This window comes from Lemur catta, chromosome 2 (assembly GCF_020740605.2).
Source record: "Lemur catta isolate mLemCat1 chromosome 2, mLemCat1.pri, whole genome shotgun sequence".
In the NCBI taxonomy this organism is placed as follows: Eukaryota; Metazoa; Chordata; class Mammalia; order Primates; family Lemuridae; genus Lemur; species Lemur catta.
This window is the reverse complement of record NC_059129.1, coordinates 10,808,601-10,824,969: the sequence shown is the minus strand read 5'-3', so window position 1 is coordinate 10,824,969 and position 16,369 is coordinate 10,808,601. Positions and strand designations below refer to the sequence as shown.

General features: G+C 53.8%; 1 protein-coding gene across 1 annotated transcript in view; it reads right to left on the bottom strand.

The window, feature by feature from the left end:
* Positions 1-16,369, bottom strand: part of ABCC1 (ATP binding cassette subfamily C member 1) — a 119,742-nt gene that overhangs the window by 33,939 nt on the left and 69,434 nt on the right. Inside the window, exons 13-18 of the mRNA XM_045542676.1 lie at positions 12,832-12,978; positions 11,649-11,736; positions 8,916-8,994; positions 6,627-6,753; positions 3,376-3,552; positions 1,068-1,235 (exon numbers count right to left, since the gene is read on the bottom strand). Of these exons, the coding sequence (XP_045398632.1) occupies positions 1,068-1,235; positions 3,376-3,552; positions 6,627-6,753; positions 8,916-8,994; positions 11,649-11,736; positions 12,832-12,978 (786 nt within the window). The remainder of the gene's footprint in view (positions 1-1,067; positions 1,236-3,375; positions 3,553-6,626; positions 6,754-8,915; positions 8,995-11,648; positions 11,737-12,831; positions 12,979-16,369) is intronic.

Below are 16,369 nucleotides of genomic sequence, written 5' to 3'. Positions count from 1 at the left end.
CAGAGTGTCACTTTGTTGCCCTGGCTGGAGTGAGTGCTGTGGTGTCAGCCTAGCTCACAGCAACCTCAAACTCCTGGGCTCAAGCGATCCTACTGCCTCAGCCTCCCGAGTAGCTGGGACTTCAGGCATGCGCCACCATGCCCGGCTAATTTTTTCTATATATATTTTAGTTGGCCAGATAATTTGTTTCTATTTTTAGTAGAGACGGGGTCTCGCTCTTGCTCAGGCTGGTCTCGAACTCCTGACCTTGAGCGATCCTCCCGCCTCGGCCTCCCAGAGTGCTAGGATTACAGGCGTGAGCCACCGTGCCTGGCCAAAATATTTTTTACTACTTAAAAATTATGCTCACACAGAATTGTAATGGTGCGTACGTACGGGCATGCTTACGATGGGTTGGGTAGCATGATGCTTCCTGAATGTGTATGTAAAAGAGATCATTCTATTTTAAAAGTTTACACACATAGCAAAAAGACTTGAAAGAAATACAAACTCTCTAACTGGTGGGATTGTGCATAATTTCTTCTGTTTTTCATGTTTTTCTTAATCTTCTATCTTTCCCCCATGGGCATGTTAGTTTTCTACTCAGGAAAAAAAAAAAAAAAGGGAACCAACCCGCCACCACCAACTACCCTAAAAAAAAACCACAGGAACCGTTTGCTATCATGTTAAGGTGCCGTGGCAATCTCCCTGCTCCAAACTTCCATCCCTCCACCCGCGGCCACCTCGGCACGGAAGGAGGTGCAGCCTGCCTAGTCACCGGAGGTCGCGAGGTGGGATTCCGCTCTGGAAGCCAGCCCTGTGACCGAGTTGGGCAAAGAAGCCTTCTTTGGCCAAGAAGAGGCAATGCATTCAAGTCCGTGCTGAGGACTTACCCCTATAAAGACAAGTACGAGACGCTGTCTTGGGAAGGCTTCCAAGGGAAACATGAGAAAGGTGTTCCTAAAGTCCAATTAAAAACCAAAAAAAAAAACAGCGAGCGAGGCAAAGGATTCCTAAAGGGGACATGCTCCAATTTAACCAAAGAGCAGCACAGCCTGACGCCCGCGCCCTCCCCGACCCGCAGGTACCTTGTTCTTCAGCATCCCCTTGGGGCCGATCACATTTTCAAATATGTGTTTTCCCACGTGGGCGTCCACCGCCGAGAGGGGGTCGTCGAAGAGGTAAACGTCGGAGTTGCAGTACACAGCCCGGGCCAGGCTCACGCGCTGCTTCTGGCCCCCAGACAGGTTCACGCCCTGGGGGAGACATGGCAGAGCGGTGGGCTTCCTGGAAGACCTTGAGACTCAAGAAATGTAGCAGAGCCGCCCAAGAGCCCACCCTGGCCGGGAGGCAGTGGACCCCGGCTGGAGGCCCTGCAGGCCCGCACCCGCCACCTCCTTCCTGTTTGGATGTGAGACTAAAGGCACAGATTACACCTGCACGGACACAGGTTCAAGTCCCAGCTCCACCACAGCCAGGGATGGGACCATAGCACGGGGTTGAGCCCCATCTGTAAAACGGGCAAAAGAGAAAACCTGAGTCTCCTGTGAGTTGCAGGGCAGGGCACCTAGCACATAGTGAGCGCTCATCGAAGGCTGCCTATGGCAATGAATAACGCTGGCTAAAGGGAAGGCTCCTGATCTTTCAGTCTGACGGAAGGCAAGGGAGGATGTGATGATGATTATTATTATCGTTGCTGCTGCTGTGGTTAGCAGCGGACACCTTCCGCCAGCTTACTCTGCATCTATCATAGAGTCCAGGCAGTACCTACCCTGGGGGTGCCGAAATCCAGCCCAGGCCCCACTCTCCAGGACGAAGGGCACTGCCAGGACCAGCAGCGGCCCCCCCCCCCCATCCCCCTGTGACAGATAACCCAATGCCATTTCTGTACCTGGCTGGGGAACCAGAGTGCACACCCACTGGGTTAACTGCCCCTCCCGAGGGATGCCTGCCCTCCCCCCGCCCCGCATCAAGGCAGTCCTAGCAGCCAGGTTCCCTTGATGGGCCCTCTGGCCATAGCTTACTGGCCCAGGGACAGACATTGGACCCAAGCTAGGCCAATCATAGTCTCTCTCTTGAGATTCTGGCACAGGGACAGTCAGGAGTCTCCAAATGCCAGGCCTAAACCAATTGTAAACAAAAAAAAAAGGCACAAAGCTGATGTGCAGAAAAGGAGAGACAAAACCAGAGCAGGCGCCAGGCTGCCCGTCCCAACCCCTGACTGACCCACCACATCCCAACCCTTGGAGTCCGTAAGAATCACCTACATCCTTAAACCCAGTTCTCACCTTCTGCTTACACAAGCTCAAGCTCCTCTGCAAACCCAGAGCCCCCTGCTAACAGTTTGTCTTTTCTTTCCAAGGAGCTGTAGATTTGCCTCAATTTTAAAAAATCATTCAGCGAATCCGAAAGCTGGTTGAGCCACTGGTTTTAACTAAAAGGACACAGGCAAGCTCTTTGCATTCCTGGTCTTCTGAGAGGTTGAGATACCAGACAACCACTAGGGAGTGCCAGAGCGAGGTGGCCAGGCAAAGGCACCTGTAAAGGCCTGTGGGTGGGCAGGGGCTGGGGGCTGCTGAGGAACAGCCTTGGGGGTAGAAAGGCAAGGGAACGGAGGGAGGGCTGACGCGAACAGAGAATGGCCCTCCTTAGAGGTGACAAAATGTAGCAGGCAAGAACATGGATACAGCAGCCATGCTCTCTCTGCAGCTCGGTGGCTGTGTGGCCTCAGGCAAGTCACTTAGCCTCTCTGTGCCTCCTTTTCCTTAACCATTAAGTGGGGATAACAACAAATCTCATCTCATGGGCTTGCTGTGGATGAAAGGTGTAAAATGTTAAGCCTAGTGCCTGGCACAGAGAAAATGCCCCCTAAGTGTTAGCAAGGGTGTTATTATCACTGTTCTGACAGGGGCTGTGCTGTGGACAGTTGAATCAGACGCCCCTCCTCCCTATAAGCATGCCCTTTGTCATGTGACTTTGCAACTATGTGGCCACAAAGGTAGCAAGTACTTCCTGGTCCCCTGCCTTTGGATGTGGACAAGTGACTTGATGTGTGTGTGAAAGGGACAGTGTGTTTTAAGTGGTATTACATGCTTTGTTTTTGTTTTTTTTTTTTGGCTCTCTTGGGCTTCTGCTGCCACCATGAGAAGAGATCACCCTTGGGAGGCTGCTGACCCCAGTCCAAACCTCAGCAAGAACCCATGCAGGGTAGACCTGAGCCAAACCACAGCCTGCAGCAAAGCCCAGCTGGCCTGCAGCGTGGAGCAGAACCGCCCCGCTGAGCCCAGCCTGGGTTAGCCAACTGCAATCCACTGACTGAGCCACCGAGATGTTATGGTCGTTTGTTACGCAGCAACTGCTGACTGATCTAGGAGCCGATGCTGCAACTGTACTGACCTTCTCGCCAATCTCTGTCCGGTCCCCGCTGGGCAGGATTTCCAGGTCTGGGAGGAGGGCACAGGCCTCTATCACGGCCTTGTAATACCGTTCCTGCAGCTGGCGTCCAAAAAGGATGTTTTTTTGGAGCGAGTCATTCTGAATCCAGGCCTGCTGGGGCACGTAGGCCACTGAGCCCTGCGTGGCAAACGGAGGAGATGAGACAGACAGACTTGATCCACAGGACAGCAACCAGCCCCCACCCACCTGCCAGAGGACACAACTCAGGGAAACTGAGTCACAAAGACCTACAGATGCTAGAGTTGGGATCAGAAGCCACACGAGGCGAATCCCTGACTCCAGTGTCAGGAGTTAAAAAACCCCTGCCTCCAAAGAGTGGAAGTCCCTGATGTGACCAAGAAACTACATGGCTACAGTTGCAGTAGATGCTGAGAGAGAAGAACAAAGGAGAGCTTTAAGAAGTCTGACCTAGACTGGGACACGGGGAAGGACTGCTTGAGGAAATTTCCCTGATGACATTTAATAAAGGACTTCCGTACTGCAGCAGTCCATTGCAAAGGGTGTTCTGTTTTTATTTTTCTTTCTTTTTTTTTTTTTTTTTGAGGCAGGGTCCCGCTCTGTCACTTTGGCTAGAGTGACGTGGTGTCAGCCTAGCTCACAGCAACCTCAAACTCCTGGGCTTAAGTGATCCTACTGCCTCAGCCTCCCAAATAGCTGGGACTACAGGCGTGCGCCACCATGTCCAGCTAATTTTTTCTATATATTTTTAGTTGTCCAGCTAATTTCTTTCTATTTTTTAGTAGCGATGGGATCTTGCTCTTGCTCAGGCTGGTTTCGAACTCCTGAGCTCAAACGATCCACCCGCCTCGGCCTCCCAGAGTGCTAGGGTTACAGGCGTGAGCCACCGCGCCCGGCCTGTTTTTATTTCTATATTAACATAAGGTACCAAGAATAGCACGAGAATAAGAGCTGGGGAAGGATATTTGCTTCAGATATTTTAGTAATAAACATGCTGAGATTGTTAAAATTTTTTTAAACAAAGGTTGAAAGGTGAGATGTAAGTCTCATGAAGAGGGAAGAGCAGTCAAGTCACAGGGAACAGCACGTGCAAAGGCCCCGAGACAAGGCGTACTTGGCACATGCAAGGAACAGAAAGGCCACTATAATGGGAACATGGATTGATCACAGGCGGGAATGACAGGCAGGAAATGGGCTGGAGGGTGGCAGGGGGGCTCACTCGGGGTTAGCATTCGTGGTGAGGAATATGTGATTTATCGGACAAGTAGTGGGGAACCACTGAAGATTCTTAAATAAGAGCACTCAAGGGGGCAAGGCTGAGAGTGGATCCCAGGTGCCTTCACTGTTAATCTAAATTCTCAGATAAATAATTTATCTGCTGACTCTAATATCCTAACTTAAAAGAGGCCAAAATGTCATCAAGCCTCACTTTAGAACCCACAGATAACCCAGACATGGTAAGCACAAGCCATACTTAACTAAAACATTCAGGAAAATATATATATATTTTAAACACATTCCTAGCACTCCCCTCACCAAGGCGAAACAACCAATCACAAATAGTTATCTGGCCCAAAATGCCAGTAGTGCTGGGACTGTGGAAACCTGGGCTTAATGAAACAGAATGCAATGTGCATCCCACTGTGATCTGGAATTTTCTTGCCCTAACCTAGCTCACATTGCCCATTCATCTTACTTTATAACATGTACTTGAAAGTAATGACAGAACATTTCTTAAAACAACAGCTAAATGCCATCAGTTTGGACTCAACCACTGTAATGTAAACTTTCTAAAGGGCATCATATAGCCAACAAAGAAAGGATTTTGCTCTGAAATAAAAACGATGGCATAAACTAGCATTCCCCAAAGTGGATTCTGCAAGAGACAGTAGTTCTGGGGGTGTAAACAATTGCTGTACAGACCATAAAGAGGCTCAGGCAAATATGTCAGGGCCACGCAGGGTTAAACCAAGTTAAATGGTTTTTTTCTCTCCTTGCATGACTTCTCAGAGCCTTTACTTTGTTAATGTTTATTATAAATCTCCTAGAAGGAAGGAGTCAGAGTACACAGTATTCCCAAGTTTCTTTGAGCCTGGGGCCCTTTATTCCCCAAACTTCTTACAAGATGAATTTGCTGCAGATCTCTTTCCAGGAAATGCGACTGTCAACAAAACTTCCAGGAACATGTTTTTCAACAGAAGGAAAAAGCATTCATAGGGAAGCATCTAAATGCAAAACAAGGCTCTTGATTTCCATTGAGACTTGCCCTGCAAAGCAGCCTCTTAAGTTCACTCTTGGGGCATTTCAGCTTAGTTCAAAGCACTCTGTGTGTTTAAAAGTAATAAAACTACTGTCTTCTTTTAGCTGCATGTTGATAAGTTTGACGACCACCCTTTAAAAAAAAATGCTCTAAGAAAATATTCCAAAATCAAAAATTTTACCTTTTGTTATATTTACAAGAAGAGACACAAAGAGACCTCCGTCAAGAGAAAGGACAAGCTGGAAACCTCACGCACAGTGACGGTGGGAGGACACACAAGAGGCACAGCAGAGACACAAGGAGAGTACGGGGGGCTGGGGGGTGTTCCTGTGTCTACTAAATACTTTTTTTTTTTTTTTTTTTGAGACAGAATCTCACTCTGTTGCCCGGGCTAGAGTGAGTGCTGTGGCGTCAGCCTAGCTCACAGCAGCCTCAAACTCCTGGGCTCAAGTGATCCTCCTGCCTCAGCCTCCCGAGTAGCTGGGAACTACAGGCATGCGCCACCATGCCCGGCTAATTTTTTCTATATATTTTTAGTTGTTCAGCTAATTTCTTTCTATTTTTTTAGTAGAGATGGGGTCTCGCTCTTGCTCAGGCTGGTCTCCAACTCCTGAGCTCAAACGATCCACCCGCCTCGGCCTCCCAGACTGCTAGGATTACAGGCGTGAGCCACCGTGCCCGGCCTACTAAATACTTATTAAGCGGCTGCTACATGCCGGGCACCACTCCAAGTGCTGGGACACAGCAGGAAATAAATGATACCAAAATCCTGCTTCTGGGATGGCACAGGGTAGAAGAGGAAGAATGACAGAGAGAGAGACAGATGGAAAGAGAATGAGGAGGAGAGAGACCCTGCTGCCATCGATTCCGGCACAGCGACAGTCACACAATAACCAGCGTCATTTCGGACCTTCCTCTCGGGCCGCCAGCCACCCCCCAGTCCCCTGTTGCCCCACCCCAGTCCTTGTCCTACCTTGATGGTCACGTGCCCCTCCACCTTGTCCATCTCAGCCAGGAGGGCTGAGAGCAGAGACGACTTTCCACAGCCCACCTGGCCCACCACGGCCACCAACGCCCCTTCCGGAACGGAGAAGGTGATGCTGAAACGACACGACACACCCTGGCTCAGCCGCACCGAGTGAGGCCTGCCCGACTGGATTGACTCAGAGCAGAGAGACAGGCAGACAGACAGACAGACGGAAGGCAGGGCTCTCACAGGCACTTGAGGCCCTGAAATTCCTTCTGCCATTTCCACGGCTGAGCTGCGTCCGGCAGACCATCTCCGAGGGCCCGCAGGTGTGAGGCAGGCGGCAGGTGCCAGGAGGTGCCAGGCACCTGTGAGAAGAGGTTTCACGGCACACTGTGAGCCCCACGGAGGGGCACTAACTTCGCTGGGGGCATGACGCAATGTCCGAAGGGAGGGGACAAACTCCGAGGGAAGGAGCAGGTGTGTCCTGGACTCAGAAGCCCAGGAATGGCTGGAGAAGGGCCCGAAGGGACGAATCGTCAGTGTGTGACGAGGGGCACGTGGCAGCCGGGCCAGGGAGGACCTTGAAGGACGCCATGCTAAGACGTCCAGTGCTTTGGGAGCCACGGAAGGGTGGGAAGGGGAGAGGGACACAAATGAATCTGAGTTTCAGGAAGGCATCTCTACTGGAACCATCCTCTAACAAAGAGCGGTAAGCAAAATAAAACAAGCTCAACGTTCTACCAGCATGACCGGCTGTCACACGACATGGGACAACTCTGTGCCACTCCCGCTGCTGTCAGCACAGCAGAGCTGGGATTCCACCCGTGCCCGGCACGTCCAGGCCTTTCTTGGGTTCACTGACATTCACTGTGCTTTTCAACTACCACGATTTCAAAATATCAGTAGAAATGCTGACAGATTTCGCTGTCATTGACTGTTTAATTCTTAGGACCTTGCTTCATGGTAAATCTCATTATTCTTTTGTCTCCATGCTGGTAGGGGATGGACTATGGGGACAGAGTGGACAGGAGGCCCAGTGAGGCAACATCTGCCACCGTCCAGCTGAGACTGGAATATCCGAACAGGCCGAGAAGAGAGGAGAGTTGACGGGATAAAGAAGGTTCTGGAAGTTCCAGGGGAAGGGTGACTGTAACGGGAAGGCCTTTGAGACTGGAAGGGCAGAGGGAAGGAGGAGGGTACAGACACAGACTGCTGTGGAGCAGAACAAGAGAGAAAAGCTGCCATTGAAGCAAGCTGGATTTAAGTTAGACAGAAGGAAGAAATTCCTAAACACACAGTCCCAGCATGAATTTTATAGATAATAGCTTCTTTTCTCTGGAGAGTTTGTCCCCCGCCCGATAAACCGCAGCAGCAATTTGGCCACCCGGGCAGGGGTGACTGCTGGGGGTACAGAAGTTTACCTTCTGAGGCCTCTGAAAAGGTCCCACTGGCCCTGCCTTTGGAGCTTTCCTTAATGAGGCCTGAAAGAGCTGCTCGCAAGGCCACCAGTCAGAAAGAAGTAAGTTGCCTGGGGGACAAAGTCAAGTTCCCGGACACCACATGCTTTAGACAGATAAGGACTGCGGTGGGCAGAGTGCCAGGGGCAGAGCTGGCCAGGATGGGGGACAGGGTGAACCGGGCACTCAGGAAAGGCCAGGGAGGACAATTCCACCCTGGCAGGAAACGCAAGTGGACAGAACATCTGTCAGCTGACCCAAGTCGCGCCACAGCCTCGGACAAGGCCAGTCAGTGTGCCCAGTCCCCGCAGGTACAGTGACTGGCTCAGGGAGGGGCATGTGACCCAATCTGGGCTGGTAGGAGGCAGGCAGACGTCCCGACGAGGCAGATTGTATACCGGGAGCTACTGGGGGCCACCTGCCATCAGAAAGGAAGAAGATGCCTGAGAATTAGGCAGCACAGAGGGAAGTGGAACAAAGAAAGGACAGAGAAAGTTCTGATGGTACCGAGTCCCTGGATTACACCATACCTGAAAGTAGCTTCTCACTGATGCAAGCCAAAAAGCCCTTTTGCTGTCTAAGCCTAGCCGTGCATGGTTTCTGTCACTTATAGTCAGAGAGAACCCTCTGGGCTATGCACCTTCATGTCTGCTCCTCACGACAGCCCAAGCAGGTCTAGGCAGACCTATTTTCCAGATGGGTAGACTGAGGCTCAGAAATGCAAAGTGACCTTTACAAAGTCACAGCGTTGGAGCGTGGTGGGAATTCAATCCATGCTTAACCGAAGCCCCGTGGCTCCCTCCAAGCCACTGCATGTGTATGTGTCCCAGCTTACCCATTAAGCGTAGGAGGGTCGCTCCTGGCCCAGGTGAACGTGGCATTCTTCACGGTGATGCTGTCGGTCCCCCCACCTCCTGCAAAGCAGCAGAGACAGCACGTCAGGCTCAGATGGAGTCACGGGACCGAGCGCGAGCACAACGCTCATTTTCTTCCCCCATCGAGTGGTTCAACCCCAGATGTTGGACGCCAGTGGCGCCAGGCAACATCTGGTGGTATCGGCCACAGTCTCCGAAAGGACAACCCCAGCCTGCAGTTTTGGAGGCAGCCTCAGACCCAGAAAGCAGAAGGAAACCGCAAAGGGTTCGGCCTCGTGAGACAGGGGTTGCGCCATCGTGACGCTCATCTAGGGAGACAGCTGCAGAGGCGGGGGCCCCGCGCGGGTTACTCGAGGCTCTGGGGACTCCCCGGCCCCTTCTCAGGCGGCTTTAGGCAGCTCCGGCAGGGTGGGCCTCACCACACCCACGGGCCCTTCCTTGGTGCTCAGAGCCAGGGCCTGCACCCCAGTGGCTGCACGCTGTGTCCCTCGTCCTCCCCCAGCTCCAGCCACGCCACCTGCCACGCCACAGCAGGTCAACTTTCGCAAACACCAGGCAGGACAAACGCAGAGAAGGCAGCATGTGGAACAGGAAGTGCGGCCTTAAGGCCTGGGGGCGGGGAGGACGGGTAAGACAAAGCCCACGTTCTGCGGCTCCCCAGCCCTGTGGTCCCCAGCCCTGTGGTCCCCAGCCCTGTGGCTCCCGGCTCCTAGCGCCTGTCCTCATGAGCTTTTCCTTATTTCCCTCTTACTTCACGTCCCTCATCTAAAAAAAATGTCTTTTAATTACAAGCCACCTTAAGACCACCTGGAGATGATACAGGGGTACTTTTTAAAGCTGTCAAATGAAGAAATAGCTTCCTCCCTCCAACCTGCAGGGAGAGGAAGTAACCGGCTACCCCAAACTAACCTCCTCCCTCAGCTCCGCCGAGAGAGAGCGAGCACTGAACCCGAACAAGGCGACCAGAGCTGCTGTTAATATTTAAGGCATCCAAGAAAAGCCACTGGAGTGAGGGGAATTACTGAGAATGGTGAGACCTGGGAGCAGGGAGCCGCCAGGGCTGGGACATTCCAGAGTCAAACAAAGCCGGGGAAGGAGGGGCTGAGGCCCGGGGATTTTCTGACACTTGCAGTGAGCTGTGAACAAGCTCAGTAGCAAGAGGCCTCCCCAGGCTGCCTCCAGTTTCAGCCTGTGTTTTGCAGAGAAATTTGACCCCGCAGGAGAAGGCATCACTCCCACGCTGGGCGAGGGGACTAGGTCCTTGGGACAGCAGAGAGCAGATGACCACAGGCCAGGGATGCTGGGAGGAAGACGGGCAGTGGTTCTCAACCGGGGGAAACGGGGCCCCTCCAGGGACATCTGGCAGTGTCTGGAGACATTTCCGGTTGTCAAAATTGGGGTGGGTGCTACTCGATCTCAGGGGTGGCGTCCAGGGATACTTCTCCCCACCCTACAGGGCCGCCTTCCACAACAGAGGACACCGTGTCCCCAAATGCCCGTGGTGCCCAGGATGAGGAACCCTGCGCCTGGGGAGAGAGCGTCGCCCTCACGCTAGAGAAGTGACAACCACCACGATCTGCTCAGCATCTCCTACGCACCAGGTGCCACATCAGGTGTTTTATGCACTGAAGACATCTGAACCCCTGCTGGGCACCAGGCGCCGCTCGCACGTTATAACCAACGCACATTCCGTCCTCTGACTGCATTTACTAAGCCCGGAGCCAGGCTGGGTTTGAATCCCCGAGCTACCGCAGGGTGGCCACGGGCAAGTCACTTAACTCCTCTGTGCCTCACTTTTCTGTCTGTAAAACAGGGTTGATGACCACGGAGTTGATCTCAGAGGGCTGTCGGGGGGTGTAAACGCGGCAGGACACGCAGCGGGTGCTCAGTAAACCCCGTGGGGCCACCCCGTGCGGCCGGCGAGAGGACGCACTCCACACCGACCGGCGTGACTGAGAGTCCTGACACTGCTTCTCGGCCGCGGTGCCGTCTCGGGCGAGTCGCTGAGTGAAGCAGGGGTTTCCGTGACCCTGCAGTGCCACGGTGGGCTCGGGCTGAGTTAGCTCGCTGGCGTCCTTGGAACAGAACACGCGTGGCAGGAGCGTCATAGGAGTGAAACCGTCACTGCTCTTAGTGCCACTAATATTTACTACTAAGTGCCTGGAGAGGCAGGTGCAAACAAAATCCCCGCTCAGGAGGATGGCTTAGAAAGGATAAACTAACAAGCTACCAAACAAACAAACCTGCCAAAAACAGGTACTTCTGTTCCCATTATCCAGATGAAGAAACTGAGACTCACAAAAAACAAAAAATAAAAACAAGAAACTGAGGCTCAGACCTAAGCACACACAGCTCAGGGGTGGCTGGCCAGTCTCCGGAGTCCTTATGCGGCCTGTCCACATGCCCAGAACAGAATCAAGGTCGGGGCCCTGGGAAGTGACTCCCAGCGGGAGGCTTCACCCAGTGGTGCCTCCCAGCAAGAAAGCAAAAGTGCAAGTTCACCCTCCTGCAAGATAAGCGAGGCCCTGGGAGCATTCTAGGAGGACGGGCCCCCCTTCCCCTCCCGCAGCTCTGCAGAGGCTGGGCAGGGCCAGACCTGTGGGTGGCCAGGGGGAGGGACCGGCAGGAGGGGGGAAGGCGGGTGCCCCAGGGAGGGAGGGCCAAGACAGACACACACACACACACACACACACCGTCTTTGACAGGCTGCCGCTCGATGCTGTCGGGCTCCAGCTCCTCGTGGGAGAGGAAGATCCTGAGGCGTTTGAGGGAGACACTCGCCTGCACAGAAGGCAGTTACAGGGCACAGTTAGTTTTACAAAGCGCTCTCTGAGAAAACAGACCGAGGCGAACCCCCAGCAGCTGCCCCCGGGCACGGAGGGGCCCACATCCCCCTTCCGGAAGCCTCCGCGTTTCTTAGAACCAGCACACGCTTCAGAGCAAAAACGAAAAACCGGGTCTGGGTTCTTGTTTGTTTTCCTTCCAAGGCCCACAAGAGGTATTCTAGAAAAGGACAGAGGCCCGGCCTGAATGAAAAGGGACTTCAGAATCGTAACAACGAAGTTAACGGGCCGACACGAACAGCCCAGACACATGGGCCTTTCTGAGATGCTCCAGCCGCCCCAGCGCAGACTGGGACTGTAAGGAAGACGGTTTCACTGGGGCCGATGTGACAATGGCACTATAATTATGCAAGGAGAAATGCTACTGAAGTATTTGCTGGTGAATTGTCAAGAGGCCTGGGACGTGCTTTAAAATTCTTCAGCAAAGAAAAAACAGAATAGGCCGGGCGCGGTGGCTCACGCCTGTAATCCCAGCACTCTGGGAGGCCGAGGTGGGTGGATTGCTCGAGGTCAGGAGTTCAAGACCAGCCTGAGCAAGAGTGAGACCCCGTCTCTACTAAAAATAGAAAGAAATTAGCTGGACAACTAAAAATATATAGAAAAAATTAGCCGAGCATGGTGGCACATGCCTGTAGTCCCAGCTACTCCGGAGGCTGGGGCAGGAGGATCGCTTAAGCCCAGGAGTTTGAGGTTGCTGTGAGCTAGGCTGATGCCACGGCACTCACTCTAGCCCGGTCAACAGAGTGAGACTTTGTCTCAAAAAAAAAACAAAAACAGAATGAAGGGTGGCGAGGAGGGGGAGGGAGAGGGGGAGGGGGAGGAGGGAGGGGGAGGGGGACGGGAGGAGGCGGAGGGGAGGGGAGGAGGAGGGGGGAGGGACGAGACGAGCAAGCTCGGCAAGATGCCGACATTGAGCCTGAGCAATGGGTGCATGGGGTTCGTGGCATGACTTCCGTGCCCTTTCACCCTTGCACCCTGGACCCCAGTGAGCCCACCCCCCACCCCGCGAAGCCCGCCCCACCTCACCCTGTACCTGCACGATGCTGCTGATCACCATGGGGAGAATGTTCAGGGGGAACCGGAGGATGTTGAACAAGGCCAAGGACACAAAGGCTTTCTGGGCATCCAGGACGTTCCTCTCGTCCACGGTTACGTAGACGGCGAAGGTGCACAGGGCCACCTGCAAGCAGAACATCCGTGCTGACCGCTATGCAAAAGCGAGAGTCACAACCGTAGGGACAGTTACGCCGCCCCGCAGGTGCGTCCACGGCAGGCCGACCCCGGTGTTCCTCAACGACACCAAGCACAACCCCCGCCTCGACTGTGCCCTGCAGACTCCGCTGCCTGGAACCACCTCCCCACCCGGGCGGTGGCCCCGCTCCCCCCGCGCTACCCACACAGCCCTGCCGCCGCTCTCCACCCTTCGCCTCTGGTTTATTTTCCTCCTAGCACCTGTCACTGCCTTGTACCGTAATATCATATGGATTTATTGTCTGTCTCCTGTACTGAAATGCCAACTCCACTAAGGCAGGGACTTTGTTTTGTACAGGACTCTGTTCTCAGTGCCTAGAACATTCCCCGGCATTTAAGGACACTAAATACAACTGCGGGTGAGTTTGCCTCTGCCCTGGGGCTTCAGCTGTCTTATCTGTGATGCCGGCAGGAGGATAAATGACACTGTTTAAAGTTCCTCCCGGCTCATATAGCGCATGATTTTATGTCCCGAGGAAAGGAACACTTAAAAAAAAAAAAGGAAACTGAGCAAGCAATGTTTATTGGGAAGCTACTCCCCTGCCCACAACGTCAGACTGCCCTAAGTGACAGTGTTCCTGGATTTCACCACCCGAGGCTCGGAGACACCTGAGGCTGGCTTTGCTGTCCGAGGTGGCAGCATCTCTCCCCCTGCCAGGGGGAAGGAAAGGCCCCTGGGTGGCGCAGGGCCGGGCTGCCCTGCCGAGGAGGGAGGTGGGCAGTGACAGACAGACATCCACGGCCAACAGGCACTGGTCTGCCTGCCCTGCCTTCCTGCCGGGGGCGAGGGTGGCGACAGTGTCACCAGGCAGGGCCAGTAACATAAACTCATCCTGTACCCAGTATCATAAGCAATTCGGAAAAGCCTGTCCCCATGTGAGCCCTGTGCTTCCGGAGCCACTAAAGGCTTTCTCTGGGAGAAATGAGCTCCCTGGGTCCCCACTTCTGGAGCTCAGGGCAGACGACCACGCAGTCAGGAGACTTGTACTCGAGCCTCGGCTGTGGCCGTGGACCCGTGTACTCGCAGGGTCTCAGCGGCATCATTTCACTGTTACCCACCAGAAGGTGATAGAACTTCAAAGTAAAAACCACAGGCTTCACCACGTATCAATGTGTGACCCTGAGCATGTCACTTCACCTCTCCAGGACAGCCTCTGCTTTGCCACCTGGAAAATGTGGGCTGTCGTGTGCCCTCCAGGGCCACTGGCAACAAGCAGTAGGCGCTTATGTACGGTGCTTATTAGCACACGGCCACAGGGCCCGGGGCTCAGTAAATCTCAACGTACGGCAGTTGTTTACATTTCTTGTTGGAGGACTCAGTCCAAGAGCCCCATCCACTAGCGAGCAGAGTGGCTTCTCTTCCGGCTCCGACAGGGGCGAGCATGTGACCCTGCGGCAAAGTGCAGGCACTTCCAGGCTCTACCACCAAGGAGGAGTCAGGTGCTCAAAAGGGCACAGACACGTGATCCCTGGTCCCTCACCAAAGCAGTGACGACGCACTGGCCTCTCACCCAAGGACGCCCCTCACTCAAAACCCTCCAGGTAGGTCCACATGAAGGAGTATCACTCGGCCATCAGAGGAGTGGAACTCTCACACACGCTACGACACGGATAAGCCTTGGAAACACTGAGCTAAGGGAGAGAAGCCAGTCTCGATGGCCACCTGCTGTTTACTCTGTTTATATGAAATGTCCGGAACAGGCAAATCCACAGAGTTGCAAAGCAGGTCAGCGGCTGCCAGGGGCTGAGGCGTCAGAGGCACTGGGAAGCAACTGCTCACAGGCACAGGGCTTCCTTTTGGGGTGATGATAATGTTCCGGAATTACTGGTGACGGTCACACAACCTATGTGAAAAACCACTGGACTGTACACTTTAAAATGGTGAACTATATTTCAATGTAAAAAATAAATTTAAAAAGAGAAAAAGAAAACAAACCTCTCCAACGTCAACCTATTTTACTCAGTATAGAAGCCAAAGTCTTGACTCAGATCTCAGGGCCCACCTGACTTGCGACCATCCCGTCACTGAAGGTTTCTGACTTCCTGTCCTCCCCCTCTCCCCTCGCTCCCTCTGTCCCAGGCTCCATGGCTATTCTGCCTACGAGCGTCCCTGCCTCAGGGCCTTTGCACTTGCTCTTCCTGCTCCAGGTTGGCTCCTAACCCTAAGGCATCCCTAACTCTAACCCTAAAGACCCATCAGGTCTTTACTTAAGTGTCACCTTCTCAGTGAGACTCCGACCATCCTACTTAAAACTACCCGACCTCCCTATGACTAGCACCTGAATTGTTTTTGCTACAACACTGAGGATGGTTCAGCATACTGTAATTTACTTAGCGTTTCTACTGGTTTCCTGTCTGTCTCTTCCAGTGAGAATGAATGTTCCACAAGAGCAGGGATTTTACCGTAGTGTTCCCTGCTCTATTATCAGTGTCTAGGACAGGGCGGGATCGTGGCAGATACTCAGCAATGTTTGCTGGGTGGACGATGGATGGGTGAGTGAGGTGGAGAAACGGGGATCGGGGGACGTGGGGGAATTTGCTGGAGGTCAGGAGGACACACACTCAGAGGTGAATCTTCAGCAGGGAAGAAACCCGGGCCTCGGGCATCTCACCACCTGAACGTACCAGCCCCCTTGGCAAGCCGAGGCCCCACCGACACCAGCAGCACGGGGCCCACACAGAGAAGGGGCAACACTGCACAGCCCCTGTCACCTCCACGGCCCCAGCTACTCCAGAAGTGGAGGGGGTCACGTGCCATCCATCCCTCAATTGTTGATTAAGCGCCTACTGTGTGCCAGGCTCTGTGTTCCAGAAAAACAGTGCCTTCGCCGATGGCATCCCCAGTCCTGTCCGGCCTCCCCGGGCCTCTGTCTTCCATCACACCCACCGCTGGGTAAACACCTCATCGTCCCCGAAGCGCAGGAATTCGCCAGTGGAAAGAACACCCAGACACCTTCCCAGGGAGCTGAAGGCTACATACTTTATCCTAATGTAGTCAGAGGCTTCGCCGTCTCGGCCGGGGCCAGTCTCCAAGGGACAGCCAGCCTCGTCTGTTTCTTGCCAAGCAGCTCAACAAACTGTCTCTGGAAGCCCGTCACCCCCGCCCCTCCCCAGCCACCCGCAAACTGAGAGGCAGACTCAGAGGTTGGGAGAAGCGGGTCCTGCCCTCAAACACCGTCCACCGCGGCTTCCTAAAGGGGGCCGGGACAGGAAGCCACCAGCGAGGGGCCAACACGGCCGGGTGACGACCCGGACACTGCAGGTTTTGTCAACGGATCCAATGTCTGGAGCAAAAGGTTATAGGAAACTACCACCCCGTT